Source organism: Fukomys damarensis, unplaced genomic scaffold, assembly GCF_012274545.1.
Source record: "Fukomys damarensis isolate Sample0158 unplaced genomic scaffold, DMR_v1.0_HiC HiC_scaffold_12, whole genome shotgun sequence".
NCBI lineage: Eukaryota > Metazoa > Chordata > Mammalia > Rodentia > Bathyergidae > Fukomys > Fukomys damarensis.
In genome coordinates this window covers 18,384,199-18,401,396 of record NW_022900924.1, presented here as the reverse complement: position 1 = coordinate 18,401,396, position 17,198 = coordinate 18,384,199, and the positions used below count along the sequence as shown (strand labels likewise).

General features: G+C 41.5%; 1 protein-coding gene across 1 annotated transcript in view; it reads left to right on the top strand.

Moving 5' to 3' along the window:
• Nucleotides 1–3,137: 3,137 nt before the first annotated feature.
• Zcchc8 (zinc finger CCHC-type containing 8) overlaps nt 3,138–17,198 on the top strand; it is a 21,734-nt gene continuing 7,673 nt past the window's right edge. The window contains exons 1-10 of the mRNA XM_033762680.1: nt 3,138–3,565; nt 4,792–4,834; nt 6,490–6,564; nt 8,105–8,210; nt 9,376–9,453; nt 13,731–13,834; nt 13,951–14,016; nt 14,590–14,650; nt 15,666–15,808; nt 16,173–16,315. Coding sequence (XP_033618571.1) covers nt 3,364–3,565; nt 4,792–4,834; nt 6,490–6,564; nt 8,105–8,210; nt 9,376–9,453; nt 13,731–13,834; nt 13,951–14,016; nt 14,590–14,650; nt 15,666–15,808; nt 16,173–16,315 — 1,021 coding nt within the window. The 5' untranslated portion in view covers nt 3,138–3,363. The remainder of the gene's footprint in view (nt 3,566–4,791; nt 4,835–6,489; nt 6,565–8,104; nt 8,211–9,375; nt 9,454–13,730; nt 13,835–13,950; nt 14,017–14,589; nt 14,651–15,665; nt 15,809–16,172; nt 16,316–17,198) is intronic.

Sequence of the window (17,198 nt, the reverse complement as noted above, 5' to 3'; positions counted from 1 at the left end):
TAAACCCAGGGTAGTTCTAACTACTGAAATACATCCATAGGACTTTATATCTGTGGGTGTGTGGATTTTTTGTTGGTTTTTGTTTTGGGGTTTTGTTTTTTTGGGGGGGAGATCTGGGGATAAAACTTGGGAACTTGCGCTTATGAGGCAGGTGCCAGAACCACTGAGCTAAATCCCCCCCATTGAGACATTTCTTAGTAAATTTTCAGGTGGGATTCAAATTTGGCAATCCTGACCCACTCTTAGTTCATCTACCCAGGCATCAATTTCTGTAGTTGTCATCCTTTTCAGCCCAGCCCTTGGAGTTTCTCCAGACTTGTCCTGTATTCTCCCTCTGCAACACTCATACCATGTCATCCTGTAACAGTTGCCTATGAAATCTTGGGTCTGCCATTGTTAACCTTGCTCATTGTGGTAGCACTACAAGAAGCACTTCATTTACCACTGAACTACAGCCATGACCAGCCAAGTATTAACCTTTAATTCAGACTATTCAAGCTTAAACCAAAGGTCCATCTGCCTAAACATGTCCACTGTGACCCCCAGTCTTTCAGTATCCCAATGATGTCTGACCAAAGTGTATGAAAAGTATCTGCCAGCTGTCCCACATGCTGGTTAATCCCAGTTCTGAGGAGGCTGAAGCAGGAGCATCGCCATGAGTTCAAGGCCAACCTGGGCTACACAATTCAGTTTGAATTATATAGCAAAGCCCTATCTCAAAAACAATACAAAACAAAAAATCTTCAAGTTTGTCCAGCAACTTCTCTATTACTTTTCAAGACAAAATTGACTTAGGTTACCAAGCACAAAATAGAACCTTTGCTCCCAAACTTGATCTATATCCATTGTTCTCAGTTGGACCCATTTGCTCAACCAGTTTGTCAAAATCCTGACAAACTATATATGGCCCTCTTTTCTCTATTACTCAGAATCTGATCATTAAGAACTCTTGATTTAATTTCATCTTTCAAATGTCTTTTTTTGTGTGTGTGTGTGTACTGGGGATCGAACTCAGGACCTTGCACTTTTGAGACAATTGGAGGCACCACTGAGCTAAATTCCTGGCCCTCTTGTGCTTTCTTTCTTGATACCGGGGATCAAACTCGAGACCTTGTGCGTGCGAGGCAGGTGGCGGAACCACTGAGCTAAATCCCTGGCCCTCCTCTTCCACTTTAAATGACTAATGTTCTCAACATCACTATCCCCCACTGCCCTAACCCAGCTGCATGGCAAGCACCCTGCTACTGCCACTGCCGCTGCGTTTCATCCCTAGCCCCAAGTGAAAACTTATTTAGCTAACACAAGTACAAAAATCTATCACCGTCCAGTAGCCTCAGAATTTCATTCTTGCTCTATCTCCAATCTGTTCTCTACCCTTTAAATCAGGTGCATCTTACCAAAATGAAAACTTGGTGGTTACAAACACACCACCTGTTCAAAATGTTTAAATGAGGGTCAGGGATTTAGCTCGGTGGCACTGCCCCTGCCTCGCAAGTGCAAGGTCCTGACTTTGATGCCTGGTACCAAAAAAGAAAAAAGTTTAATGAGCCACGCGTGGCAGCACATGCCTGCAGTCCTAGCACTCAGGAGGCAGAGGCAGAGAGATTGCTGAGAGTTTGAGGCCAGCCTGAGTTACATAGCAAGACCCTGTCTCAAAAAAATAAATAGGGAAAAAAGAAATCGAGGAAAAGATCTCACAGTTTGGGCTACTGGCCTAATAATGCTCCACCCTCCTCCTACATATTCTGCCTTTCCATTCCACATGCCATTTTATTGAGAACATTTTACAATGTTCTTTATTCCATTCTTAAATACTCTCAACCCCGGACCTTTGTCGGGGGGAGGGGTGTTGGGGATGGAGCTATATCCAAGGCTTTATTTTGGGGCTTTATTTATTTTGGTACCGGGGATCGAACTCAGGACCTTGCACTTGTGAGGCAGGCAGCAGTACCACTGAACTAAATCCCCAGGCCTCAGGCTTTATTTTGGTACTGGGGATTGAACTTAGTCCTTCTGCTTGCGAGGCAGGGATGGAAGCAGTGAACTAAATCCCTGGCTCCCTCAGTATTAATGTTTAAAGTCAGGTTCTTACTAAATTGCTAATTTTCCCAGGCTGGGCTCAAACTTGATATCTTTCTGCCTCAGCTTCCTATGAGTGCTGTAATTACGGGCCTGCTCTACCATACCCGCCAATTTCCTGTATTTTCCCCCATTAATGTGAGGAATAATTCTCAACACCCAGCTCAACTGAAAAGCAGAAAATCTATCATTATAAAGATTTTGTTGTTTCTTGGGCTTTGGTACAAGCGTTATTGAGAGCAAGAAGTACCTGACACATTATGAGTAAATGTTAGAGTGAACTAGCATAAAAAAACACAGGCCTCATAAAAAAAAAAAAAAAAAAAATTTTTTTTTTTTAATACTAAGGATCAATCTCAGGACCTTGTGCTTGTGAGGCAGGCACAGTGCCACTGAGCTAAATACCAGGCCCAATTTTTTTTGTTTTTTTGAGGCAGGGTCCCGTTATGCAGTCCGGGCTGGCCTTGAACTATGTAGATTGCGCCGGCCTCAAACTCACGCGATCTTTCTGCCTCATCCTCCTGATTACTGGAATTACAGGCGTGTGCCAGCCACGTTCGGCAGACAGATTTAAAATTGTTAATTACTTAGCTAATTTTACATAGAAAAGAAAAGCCCAATAAACTAGCTAAAGATCACAAGGTAGTCTATGGCAAAGGTGAAGATCCTGTTTTGTTTTGTTTTTTGAGACAGCGTCTCACTCTGTAGTTGAGACTGACCTGGAACCCACCATGTAGCCCAGGCTATTCTTGAACTCAGAGCGATCCTCCTGCCTCAGCCTCCCAAGTTCTGGGATTACAGGCGTGCGCCACCACGCCTGGCTGAAGATCCTTTTTCTTGTTACTGTTTAGCCCACACACCAGAATCTGTAATAAGCCAAGAGTTGGGCAGACTCTTCAGCCTTAGTTGCCTAACAGGAGGGAAAATCCATATTTTAACGCGTTCTCATCCAGTCAGGCTTTCCTCACTTTAAAAAATGACCAATCCCGGCATGCAATGCAAACAATGAGTTAAGAGTCGCTAAGAAACCACGAGTCTCAGCAAACCAGGATCCTAGGCAATCTTGGAATGGACGCGACAAGCGCCGTTGCATTCTGGGAGCTGTAGTCTCTCATCATTGGCCCCGCCCCTGGTGCGGTTGTGGCGGCCCGCGTTTGGAGAAAACTCTACCCGGTATCTCAGCGCGGGTCGGAGCGGTAGAAAGCGGTGGTGCCGCCCTACAACCTTCGTCCCCAGTTCCCGCAGCGGGCTCCGCCTCTCCTCTAATCTTTCCCACCACCCAAAATGGCGGCGGAAGTGGATTTTGGCGACCTAGAGCTGTTCGAGGCGTTTGACCCCTCAGGGGAGTCGACTCCGAAACCCGTTCACACCCGCTTTAAGGACGACGACGGCCACGAGGAGGAGGTCGAGAATGGGGGCGACGACGCGGAGCTGCGGGAGCGGCTTCGGCAGTGCGAGGAGACCATCGAGCAGCTCCGCGCCGAGAATATCCTTCCGGCAGGCCGGGCCCTGTCACCCGCGCCGTGGGCTACGGCAGCAGTTCCGGGAGGACCCGAATTTGAAGTCATTTCTCTCGCTCTGCAGTTGGGCCGAGAGTGTGGGTGCGGGTTGTGCGAGTTGCCCCCGGGCCTGCCCGCAAACCACTTTGCTACCAGGAACCAGGTCCACTCCTCCGGCCCTAGGGGGTGCCGTCTATTACAGTGATTGCAGACCGGTCCCACTTCTTTCTCTGAGGTCATTATTCCAGTTCATTCGTTGCAGCCAAGCTCAAGTGGTGGCACTCGTGACACAGCTGTATGTTAGGAAACACTGGATGCCAAGGGCTTGCATCAGTTTTTATGGTGGGGCAGGCGCTGGTGATGTTAGGATGCAAACTTGGGTGTCTTGGGTATCGGGGCTTGCGACGGGAAACGGTTAATGCTCAAGATTGAGAGCTAATTTCAGAGTTTTTGAGCTAGCTTGCGTAGAAGTGGTTTAAGGAAAACGCGCCAAATAAATTGGCACGATGACAGATTTTCTGGATTTGCTACTAAGTTAATGTACGTTCTCAGGGTTTTAAAAATCACTTAAGCATAGATAATTCTGGTTCAGTTATCTTTCTTTTTCTTTTTCTTTTTTGGGACCTTGCGCTTGTGAGGCAGGCGGCAGCACCACTGAGCTAAATCCCCGGCCCCCTTTCCTTTTAACATTTGTAAAGAACCCTAAAAGTGATTAGTATTGAGAAAGCTTTTAAGGTTTTTGAAGTCTGATGTTTTTTTTGATACCAATTTCCTTGACGTTTTATTATCAAAAAGTTGGAAATACAAAAAAAGTTGAAAGAACTGTACAGTGAGCGTTCATAGATTTCCATTCTGTTGTCGTTTGTTAGGCTGCAGTTACATAACACTTGTGATGCTTTTAACTTGGAAAACTTTCCTGATTGGATGTTTAAACTTATGCCAGGGATACCGTGGTTTGAATAACATTTTTGGTTTAGTCTGTTTGTCTCTTTTGAACATTAGTATCATGTCTTAGAAAATACGTTCAAAGAGATGAAAACTATATTTTTGGTTTTTAGGTTGAATGTCTTGGCTTGTAAATGAACAGGTGTATCATCTTCAAAATATTTGGGATTCTTTTATGTTTACAACATTCTGATGCCAAAAATGAGAGTCACAGTAACGTTGAACGTTATGGCAGGATGAGTATTAATATTCCTTAACAAGTAATAACATCAGGAACTTAAAAGAAAACTGAACATTCTGACTCGACCGAGGTATGAGATCTTGAAATTATACCACAGTTGTCCTTTACTGTATTATTTATCTGGATATTAATTTTTTCTTTTTTGGATATTAATGTTTAATCTCAGTTTCTTTGTAAAATGGTTATAGGATTTTTGTGTCATTGTCGTTTGTTTAGCATATTCTCAAGGAATCAGAGTAATCACTTTTTATTCTTAAATTTTGGGACTAAAATCTGAATTTTCAGAAGTACCTTAAACTTTTGAACATTTAAATTTGAACTCTTTACTGAGCGAAAATATTGGTGAGACACTATCCAGAAAGGCTTGACTGAATATATCAGAGCAACTGGATAAATTGTCAGCCTAGGTAATTCCCTTTCAGTGAACATTTCTGGCAAGTTTGAGTTAAGTTTACAATATTACTGTAGCTGAAAACTTATTGACAATTAAAATGTGTTGACAAGTACAAACAATTGCAAGAAGCAACGTTTTAGAAGAAAATGCTTTTGAAAAAATAAGTACAGTGTATAGGTTTGCCTTCAGGAATCTGGTTTTAACAAATCAAATGCTAGTATTTAGTATGAATTTATTTAACATTAAACTTACTTGTTAAAGTACACATTTATTAGCTGGGCATGGTGGCACACTCCTGTAATCCCAGCACTTGGGAGGCTGAGGCAGGAGGATCACTGTGAGTTCGAGCCCAGCCTGGGCTACATAGTGAGTTCCAGGTCAGTCTCAACTACATAGTGAGACCCTGTCTCAACCACCCCCCCAAAAAAAAGTACACATTTATTGTGTGGAGTGTTATTCTCAAGCTGTTGGAATTGGAGGAGGGCATGATGTCAGTTACCTGCACTTTTTGTCTCTAGTGCTGGCTAGAACAGCTGGCTGCATTTTGAATGAGAGCTGGGATTTTAGGATTTGGAAGTGTTAAGGGCCAGGGATTAGGCAGTGGTTTTGCTTCCTGCCTAGAATTTGGAAGTGTTTAAGGTCAACTTTCCTCTATGGGAGCATACTTTGTATATGTAAACCCATTTCAGGTTAGATATTAAAAGTGTTGAGGGCCAGGGATTTAGCTCAGTGGTTCTACTACCTGCCTTGCAAGCGCAAAGACCCAAGTTTGATCCCCAGTACCCCCAAAAAAAAGTGTTGACTATTTGGATTCTTAATAAAATTTTTAATTTTTATGTTAAATATTCTATATTGATAAGCATGTCTTTTCTAATGCAATTCATGATTTAAACAGAAAATATTTATCTCAAAAGGGGTGATAATCACTTGCTTCTGAATGATTACAGCAAGGATTTTGCCAGTTTATAAGAGGATGCATCAATATGAAAAAGAAGTAAATTGTTTTATTTGTATTTTTTAGGATTAATATCCTCCATATTCTCTGACTAGTAAAAGCATTTCACAGAAAACCAAAGAATTAGGTGAAATAAAATCATTTAGATAAAATTTTTAGGCTAGGTGTTATGGCACAGGCCTATAATCTCAGCACCTGGGAGGCTGAGGCAGGAGGATTGCTGTGAGTTCAAGGCCACAGCAGCGATGCTGGACTACATTGTGATAACCTGTCTCAAACAAAATATTATAAAAATTATGTGACTATATAGTCTGTATGTACATTTGTAAGTTTTACTTTAATTTCTTCTAAGAATATGTTTTAACTTTTGTTTTAGTGGAATATTGGTGAACAATATTAAATTAGATGGACCTTTATTGCAGATTCTATTTATGAACAATGTTATTTCAAAGTAAGTAATATTTTTCCTTTCCTGATTATGATGAGTTAATGTAATTATGAAACAATGTCTTCCATTTGTATTCATTTGTACCTATATCATCTTTAAAGTTTATGAGATCAATTTAAGATCAAGGACATGGGAGTCATTCAGATCTGAATTTGAACTTCTGGACTGCTGTTTTCTACATCTGTGAACCTGGAAAGGTCTTAAAGCTTTTCTGTGTCATTAGTTTCCCTCTCTGGAGAACAATATACCCATAGTGTTTACTGCTAAGTGATTAAATGAGCAGCTATAAGAGCCCAATAAATCACTTCTAATTAAAATAACCACTACCACCATAACAACATAATAATGGTAGCCATTCCTTTCCTAGCATGGGTAATGGAGGCCTTCACATGGGCTGCCTTCAAAACATACCTACATGAGGATTTTTCTTTTAATAACAAAAGCAGACGTTTGCAAGCCTTCCAGCATGCGTGAGTTTGTTGACTTGGTGCCTTCTGGCAGGCTTGCTAGAATGTTCTGGGGTGGTTTGAGGCTCTGCTCTGTCCCCTTGTAGGGCATGGTTGTAGATATTTCACAGTCGCTTGCCTCTCCCTAGTCATTAAGTCATGCTGTTATTTCATGTGCAGCCACTACAGAGAAGAGAAAGGTAACAGGTGCCGGGTCATAACCCACTTTATTTCCACAGAAGTAGAACCCAAGGCTCTGAAGGTGGGGAAGCTGGGAGGTGACTGCAGCTGCAGCAAGCTGCTAGGTACAACTAACTGGCCCTTGGCACGGTTGTCCCCTCCACATGAGAAATGGTATTTATAGTCCAGCTCCGGAGAATGTACTGATTTCTGTACCATTTGTCTGCCATTCTGCCTGCAAAAATCTTAGAATGTTAGAGTTAGGAAAGGCCTGGGAGAGCATCAGGAGAGAAGGAAGCTGAGCATGAGGTGTCCTGGCTTCCAGCTATAGTGTCACATACCTGGGCTCCTTGGACAGCACCTAAGGGAACCCTGCAAATCATTTGATCTGTGTGGTTCTTCACCCGGAGGACTAGAAAAAATAGAGCTTGTGGGTTTTTTTCTTATACCTGTATTGTATTTTGGTTTTCATTGATACTTGAGTTTCTTATTAAATGGATGTTCTCTTATCTGTATGTAAAGAGTCTGGGAGGAGAATATGGAAGAATTGAATGCATTATCTTTGATTTGCAGAAATAGGTTAGAGGGAGATGGAGTAGGAAGCCTTTTGTTGTGCAACAGTTTTACTTCTTTTGGATTTTGAGCCATTTACACATAATATTCAAAGATTCAATGCATAGAATTCATAAAGAAAATGCATTTATTTTCACAACTGTTTGGCAACTGTTCAATGCCAAACAGGTTGTTAGATTATTGTAATCATTTTGTTAACTTTGCAACAATTATAGTAGTTTGATAAACCCCTGGAAAACAAAATAATAAAATTAAGACATGACACTTTACAATAATGCATAAGATTTTAATATATGAAATGCCTTACTTTGTGTGCATTCTGATCATTTTGTCCTCTTATACAGGCAATATCATCAAGAAATAGAGGAATTTGTATCAAATTTAGTAAAAAGATTTGAGGAACAGCAGAAAAACGATGTGGAAAAGACTTCGTTTAATCTTTTGCCCCAGGTAGTTTACATTTAAGAGACTTTAAGATTAGTAGGTTATTTAAAAAAAAAGATGAGTAGGTTATGCTTTGTGCTGCCAATTATTAGGCTAAAGAGATGGTCTTGAATCCAAACCAAAGTGATTGCTACTGCTGCCTGTCACCTTCTAGCTGCTGCCTGCTGCCATCTCCAAAGTCTACCTTGGCCTCTGCTGGCCTCCTGGGGCTGCAGCTGCTTTGTTCACATTCATGTTCACACCTGGCTGCTTTTCCTAAATGGGCGCATGGTTTTGGGCAGAAAAACTCTGTATACCAGAGGTTTATAAAAGATGGATTTTTAAAGAAGCAAAACCAACAGAGGGCCAAGGATTTAGCTCAGTGGTGCTGCGCCTGCCTCACAAATGCAAGCCCCTGGTACTGAAAAGAATAAAAGATCAACAGAATTTATTATGTCCCATCGTTTTTTCCCCTTGCCTTGTTTAAAATAAATAAATAGAATGTCCAAAGAGATCTGACACATCTGTGATATTAGAGCATGGGTTTATATATGTATAAATCAGTATTGTGATTTCTAGGCCTTTTTTTTTTTTTTTTGGTACCAGGGATCAAACTTGGGACCTTGCACTTAAGAGGCAGGCACAGTGCCATTGAGCTAAATCCCTGGCCCCCAGGATTTCTTTTCATCATTTGGTTTTTCTGAGACAGAATTTCCTTGTATGCCTCAGGCTGGTCTCAAACTCATGTTCCGCCTCCCTCGTCCTGCCCGGTGCTGGGATTACAGGCATGTGCCACCACATTGGCTTCAGGAAAGCTTAAAAGTTTTGGTGGTGGTATTGGAGATTAAACCCAAAACCTTTGCTTGTGACTTATTAAAGCCATTTTATCTGTACTGACTAGTGATATTGATTTGTTAATTTTTTAAGTATCTTTCTGGTTATCTATTTTGAAGATAAATGCCTTGCCAGTGTAAACTAAAGTTTCATAATCAACACTGATTAACACAAAAGCCGCAACCACATCATAATGCTTTAGAAGAAGCTACCTCTCGATACCTTTTTTGCCCACTTTTGAAAAGTCTTTTACTAACATTCCTACCTTAACTTCCAACTCACCCCAATTATGACAAAATTCAGATGTATATTAGGAAATAAAAGGAGTTGTTTGTAACGTGTGTTTCTCTTGTCGCAGCCATCCAGTATTATGTTGGAAGAGGACCATAAAGTAGAAGAGTCCTATACCATTAAAAACAGCAAGGAAGCTTTTAGTGTAAGTGTGGACATTTTATTTTTGAACTCTACAGATGCATGATTCCTATCCATTATCAGTTGGGTGGTGTTGAAATGATAAAGTGGCATAGTCATGTGTTTTCATATGATCTCAGTGTTCTTTTGTTATAAACAGTAACATAGACTTCAGCCTCTAAATATTGTTCACTTTTTAATAACTAATTGTGAGGTGGGGGCCCTGTAGACATTCTTTGAGAGAGCTTAGTTTTGTCCTAACCACCTGTTCGTGTTTATCTTCAAGAACTTGAATAGAGATATCGAAAGTGTATTTGTTGAACTTGCAGATGGATGAAATAGACAGGTAGCTATTGTATCAAATGGCATGCTTGGGATTTAACATTTGACCAACTCCACTGGCGGGTACAGCGTAGAAGCTTCAGAGGCGTGAGTACATTTAGGCCTTTCAGTACCATTTATGCCGGTATCAATATAGTGTATGGTTTTGCAGTTTACAGTATTTTTACGAGGGCACTGTAGTCCTGGATCCTATTAAAGGAGGACTAGCTTTCAAGTTTTGTGGGTATTCATTGTCAGTATGCCTCAAATTTAAAGTCATGGGGCTTCAGGGATTGTGAACAGCCACAAACTTTTTTGAAAACATTTACAAGCAGTGTCGCATTTCTGCAAATAGGATGAAGGTTGTCAGAGGTCTCCCCTTGCAGTGCTAAGTGGCAGGATTAGGATGAGTGATTGAACTGAAGATGAAGAGGTACAACTCAAGTCATCTGTTAGACCGCTGCACTGAGAGTGTAGCTCAGTGGTTCAGCGTTTGCCTGGCGCATACGAGGCTCTGGATTCAATGCCTGGCACTGGAAAAAAATTTTTTTTAATTCCTAAAAGTAAAGTAGTATGTCTCATTTTCAAAAAGTCAATTCCGTGTTCCTAGAACTTGCAGGCTAGGATACTTTCAGGATTCTTTAAAGAAAGATTTTGAGGGGGCCGGGGATTTAGCTCATTGGCACTGTGCCTGCCTTGCAAACACAAGGTCCTGAGTTTGATTCCTGGTACCAAAAAAGATTTTGAATTGAACTTGGTAACTTTTCATTTCTCTTCCAGCTTTGAAGTTTATGTATTTAAAGTGACACATACATAGAAATTGAGAATTTTATATATTAATTTAGTCCCTTAATAAATGCTATGCTAATTGTTTAATGGATGCCATTTTGTGTAAGGAATCATTCTAAGTTCCAGGGACATAGCAGTGAAGACAGAGGGCAGAGTCCTAGGTCTCGTTGAATTACATTCTAGTGGGATCTAGTGGGAGAAGGCAGTGCCTTCAAAAGAAAAGTGAAGCAGGGTAAGGAGAAAATAGGTGGATTGTGTAGCGAGCACTTGGTGACAACCTTGGAGCCAGGATTGGATGAATTGAGGGAGCTGAGGCTGCAGCTTGAGCGAAGAGGGCTTCAGATCGCAGGAAAGGGAAGTGGAAGCCAGCGGCGGGGAGCCGGCCAGTCGTACTGCTTACTGCGTGCCGTTGCTGGTGTGGAGTGGTGGGTTCAGGACAGTTGTTGCTCCGCAGGCACCGCTGTTGTTCCCGTCCCAAGACGGAGAAGCAGCCATGGGAAGCTAGGAAACATGCTAGTGGACAAGCACAGAGCCTGGGTGTGAAGCCAGGCTGTAGTCTCCAGACTCCAGACTAAGGGGGCCTTCTTCATGGTAGATTTTACTCTAGGTAAGAGGAAAAGCCAGTGGAAGGTTTTAAGTAGAAAGGTGACATGCTGTGACTTGAGTTTTTTATCATTATCATTATCATCATCATGTAGCCCTGGCAGGCCTCAAACTCACTCATGACGATCCTTCTGCTTCAGCCCAGGTGCTGGGATTGCAGGTGTGCTCCACCACACCTAGTATGATTTGAATATCAAAAAGAACTGGATTCTGTGTGGAAAGTAGTAGTTGGTTATGTATGGAAAATGGAAACCCTTTAGGAAGCTGTTATGTTAATCTCAGGTGAGAGAAATGATAGCTCAGACCACGTCAGCGATGGTGATGAGGAGTGGGCAGAGCTGGATGTGACAGGAAAGAAGAACTGCTCGAATGTGTTGATGAGTTGGCTGTAGAATATGAGACCAAGAGAGGGGTCAGTATGACATAGGTATTACCTGCACATTTTCCCAGTACTGTGGGAGGCTGAGGCAGGAGGACCGCCATGAGTTTGAGGCCAGCCTGAACAGCTTAGTGAAACCTTGTCTCAAAATAAAAAGTGATTGGGAATGTAGCTCAGTGTGAAGGCCCTGGGTTCCATCCCTAAAAGAACGACACAGGTCTTTGGCCTGTGTAGCCAAGGCAGCATTGCTGCCTTTTCTGAGGGGAACAGTGGAAAGGAGCGGTTTGGCGCGGGCTGCAAGTCTAGTGTGGCTTTAAGTGTGTGGGAAGGCATGGGTGCCCCTTCCTGGCAGGGAGCGCTGTCTTGTCGGTGCTCACACCTACAAGGCTGGAACGTGGATGGGAACAGAGCTTCTCCCCGACCGTGGTCAGAGCATAGATCACAGTCATACCTTGGGTCTTGGTGCTTCCCCTAGGGGCTGAGAGGAGAGACTAAAGACTGCCCGATGGCCCACCAGTGTTAAAGACAAATCAGCACAGGGCCAGGGATTTAGCTGCTTGGCAAGTAGAAGGGCCTGAGTTGGATCCCTGGTACCAAAAAAGACAGAGAGAGAGAGAGAGAGAGAGAGAGAGAGAGAGAGAGAGATCATCACAGAAGCTGAGGCTTGGCCAGTGAGGCAGGAAGAGAATGGGGACACTGGTGTTCTGGAAGCCACAGGAGAAAGCGTTTCTGAGAACAGGAAGAGTCAGCTCTGTCTACTTTTGCTGACAGGTTGAATGAGATGAAGACCAACAGCTGCTCATTGAATTTGGCTGTGTGGGAGTCCTTGCTGTGATCCCAGGCAACTGGCTTAGTGTCAGTGTTACTAGGGACATTCTGGAGAGAATGACAGGCTCCTGTTTTTAAAAACGGGGCAAATATAAGAGACTAGAAAGGTTTACATGCAGTAGCATGTGCTTATAATCCCAGCTGCTCAGGAGCTTGGCAGGAGGATCACAAGTCTGAGGCCAACCTGGGTAATTTAGTGACACCCTATCTCAAAACAAAAGGGCTGAGAGCCAGGTGTGGAGATGCATGTCTGTAGTCCCAGCACTTTGGGAGGCTGAGGCAGGAGAATTGCAAGTTTAAGTGCATCCTGGACAATTTAGCCACTTAGTGAGACCCTGTCTCAGAATAAATAAAAGTAAGGGAGAGTTTGGGATGTCATTCATTGTGAGGGCCCTGGATTGAATCATCAGTAATGCAAAGAAATAAGTAAAATAAGATAAAATAGGGCCAGGGATTTGGCTCAGTAGTTCTGCCACCTTCCTCGCAAGCACAAGAGCCTGAGTTCAATCCCCAGGGCCAGGGATTTGGCTCAGTGGTTCTGCCACCTTCCTCGCAAGCACAAGAGCCTGAGTTCAATCCCCAGTACCATAAAAATAAGATAAAATAAGGCTAGGGTATAGCTCAGCAGTAGAACACTTGCTTGGAATTCATGAGACCCTGAGTTCAATCCCAGTACCACAAAGGGAGAAGGAGGTACTAAAAATGGAGCCTTAGTCAAATCCTAGAATAATCTGTAGAAGGCATTTAGGAGACAGTTGGGAAAAATAATAGGGAGTAGAAACAGATGATACCAGAGTTGTTTTTGTGGGTGTGGCTATTGTGGTTTGTAAAAGAATGTTCTACCGACATGAGGCTCACACTGAAGTATTTAGGGAGGAAATATCTACAACTGACCTCCAGATGGCTAAGTAAAGTGTGTGTAAAGAGCGTGCACAGAAATGTGAGAAACTATTAACAGTTGTCGAATGTAGGTGAAAGGTGCCCAAGTTATTCATTGTACTGCTTTTCCAACTTGTCTGTGTATAATTTCTCCAGAAGTTTGGTGGGAAGAGAAAAGGGTAAACAGAAACAAAGGAAATGAAAATAATAAACAGACAGGGTCTTGCTGCAAAGAAGTGGAGTACTGGAGAATTGTGTGAGAGTCAAGATTTTTATTTTTGTTTGAGAGTGCAGTTGATAGCAATGATCCAGTATGGAAAGAAAACTCAGATAGAGCTTTTACTTACACATTAAAATCTGGCTCTTTTAACTAGGGAGTTGATTATTATTTCTAATAATTTCATCCAAAAATAAGTTGTTAAAACAAGTAATCATAGTCTTACATTATTTAATGTCTTTTTTTTCTACTTAAATAGCAATATTTTTTGACTTGTTTTCTGCAGGTTGTAGGAAGTGTCCTGTATTTTACTAATTTTTGCCTTGATAAATTGGGGCAACCGCTTCTAAATGAAAACCCTCAGCTAACCGAAGGATGGGAAATACCCAAGTATCCTACATAGTGAATGAAGATCTTTTATGCATCTTGCCACTAAGTTCACCTTTTTAAAAAGTTTACCAAATTTGCAGACTATGATAACTATTCCTTAATAAAACTCACTAAAGGTACCAGCAAGTCTTCAGCCACATTGTTTCTCTAGAAGGGCAAGAGATACAAGTAAAGGCAAAAAGGTTTGTGTGGGGAGTTGTTTTGTTTTATTCTTTTCGTTTTTTAAATACCAAAACCATAAAATCTTTTAGCTTGCAAAGTTAATATTCTTTATTGCTGGTTTACTATAAAGTAAATCACAGACTGAGCTGAAATTCCAACATCTGGACATATATTACGTGTTGAAACCAGTCCTGTGTTTCTTGGGATTACTTGGTTCACACCTGATGTGCCCGGGAGGGTGGAGAGAAGTAATCGTTGCTGCCCCTGTGGCTGCTGTCTTCTAACCATCTGCCTTCTTTCCGTGTCACCGAGAGGAGATGTGATCTGTGCACCACACTTCTGTTTTTAATCACTGAAAAACTCAAAAGAGGTAGCAGATCAGTGAGGAATTGGATGGTTCTTGGTTAAAAGACTGCACAGTGCTATTGTTTCACTCACTAAGTACGGGAGGTGTCTGTGCCCCTACTGCAGATGATAGTGATCTGTGATCCTCTTGCTTTCTTGTCTCTCATACTTTGCTGTCATCTAGAATGTATAGATTTATTTTTATGTCTTCATTTACATTATGAAAACCCTTTTTTTTTCCCACATAGGCCAAAGCCTCACTGTTTCAATTGTGGTTCTGAAGAACATCAAATGAAAGATTGCCCGATGGTAAATTTCTTTCCTATAAAAAAAGTCTTTGTGGGATGGGGATTTAGCTCACTGGTGCCACCATAAGCCTTGTAAGCGCAAGGACCCGAGTTCAATTCCCAGTACCAAAAAAAAAAAAAAAAAAAAAAAAACCAAAAAAGTCTTTGAACCAGAGCTTGTCTTTTATACATTTACAGAATCGTGCAGTGTGAAGAAACTTGTGTTACTTGCTTGTTGTCTTCTAACTTGAAATCTTTGCAAATTTGTATGTTTTAAGACATTAAATTTTTAAAAAATTATAGTACTACCTATATTTGAGATAAAACGTCATGAGTTAATTTTTATACAGTTTATTCTAAAAGTTTGATTTTATTTATTTATTTTTATTTTTATGCGTTTTTTTTCTTTTTGGTTTTTTGAGGCAGGGTATGTAGTTGAGACTGAACTAGAACTCACTATGTAGCCCAGGCTGGTCTCAAACTCACAGCGATCCTCCTGCCTCAGCCTCCTGAGTGCTGGGATTACAGGCATGCGCCACCATGCCCGGCTTAAAGGTTGATTTTAAATCATAACACTGAGATGAAATTAAGGGAATTGAAAACTGGATGTGGTGGCATAGGCCTGTAATCCACTATTCAAGAGGCTGAGGCAGGAGGATCACTGCAAGTTTGAGGCCAGCCTGAACTACATAGTGAGACCCTGTCTCAAAAAAGCACAAAGAAAAACCAAAAAAATTAAGGAAATTAAAGTGACTGCTTGTCCTCTTGCTCACTTTTCAAAAAATATCTGTTTCCTTTATGACAGTGTTATATATTGAAACTAAAATAGGTTCAATGGTACTGTGCCTGCCTCACAAGCACAAAGTCCTGAGTTCAATCCCCAGTGTGGTTGGGGGGTGGGGATCAGAAACTAAAATAGAAAAAGGAAAAACAGAAAACTAAAAGTTTGCTTACCTAAAAGAGAAGGGATTATTTTTAATTTCTGAGATGTCTCTAAATTGCTTAATACCATTCTTTTTAAACATATGATGATTTAGCCCCGGAATGCTGCTCGAATAAGTGAAAAGAGAAAAGAGTACATGGATGCCTGCAGTGAGGCAAACAATCAGAGTTTTCAGCAGCGTTACCATGCAGAAGAAGTAGAAGAAAGATTCGGAAGATTCAAGCCAGGCGTTATCAGGTATTCCCTGCATGTCACCATCAGCTGTCATTTTTACTTCCTCAGTGTAGCTTTCCAAGACAACTATCAGGATGAAAGCGCGCTTTCTCGAGCCTTGGTAATCATCAAGTCACTCAAAAGACTTACTGTATTGAACCCTTTTTTTTTTTTTTTGGTATTGGGGATCGAACTCAGGCCCTTGAGCTTGCGAGGTAACCTATGGAACCACTGAGCCAAACCCTGGCCCCGTATTGAACTCTTAACACTGTGTGTGCTAGGCACCGTGTTCCATGCTATGGAAATGAGACTGAAACGTTTTACAACACAGTGCACTGTATGTCCTCAAGCGGGAATCCAGTGTACTTTCCCTCTTCTTTTTATGTAGTGAGGAGCTTCAAGATGCACTTGGCGTGACAGACAAGAGTCTCCCCCCTTTTATCTATCGGATGCGCCAGCTCGGATACCCACCAGGGTGGCTCAAGGAGGCTGAGTTGGAGAATTCAGGGCTTGCACTCTACGATGGAAAAGGTGTAGTACGTTAGGTTATTAAAGTTACCTCAACTATTACTTGTTGGAGTTTTGTTTTGCTTTGTTTTTTAGTTTATTTGTTTGAATCAAGATTCTTTGGTCAAAAGATGGTAGTGAGGGCCGGGCATTTAGTTCAGTGGTTCTGCCACCTGTCTCACAAGTGCAGGGTCCCAAGTTTGATCCCGGTATGGAAACAAAAAAAAAAAGATAAAAAGATGGTAGTGATTAATAGTCTCTTAAATCTCTTTTCATCTGTGATACCTTCCATTCATTCATTCATTCATTCATTCATTTATTTTTGGTGCCGGGGATGGGGATCCAACTCAAGTCCTTATGGTTTCGAGACAGGCAGTGGAACCACTGAGCTAAAGCCCCAGCCCCTAATACCTTCCTTTTTTAAAACAATGATGTGGTTTGCCCTAAAGAGTTTTTAGGATTTTGCTGCTGCTGAGGTGGTATTCAGCTTGTTTCTTTGTCCCTGTATTTATTTCCTGTAAATTGTAATGGAATCAGTAACTACAGGCCACTGCCTGTATCTGTTAATTAATGATGGATTGCAGAAGGCTAATTGTCATTCTTTTATTACTTCTTAGCTTATTAGCTAAAATACTTACCTAAAGAGAAAATTCCCATAAATTATTTGGTAAGTTTCCATAAATGTACATAGAACAGGCAAAATAAGTGCTTGTGGCCAGGTGTGGCGGCACACACCTGTAATCCCAGCACTCGGGAAGCTGAGGCAGGAGGATCACTGTAAGTTCGAAACCAGCCTGGGCTACATAGTGAGTTCCAGGTCAGTCTCAACTACATAGTAAGACCCTGTCTCAAAAAAACCAAAAAAAAAAAAAAAAAAAAAAAAAAACTTAATTTTTTTAGAATTTTT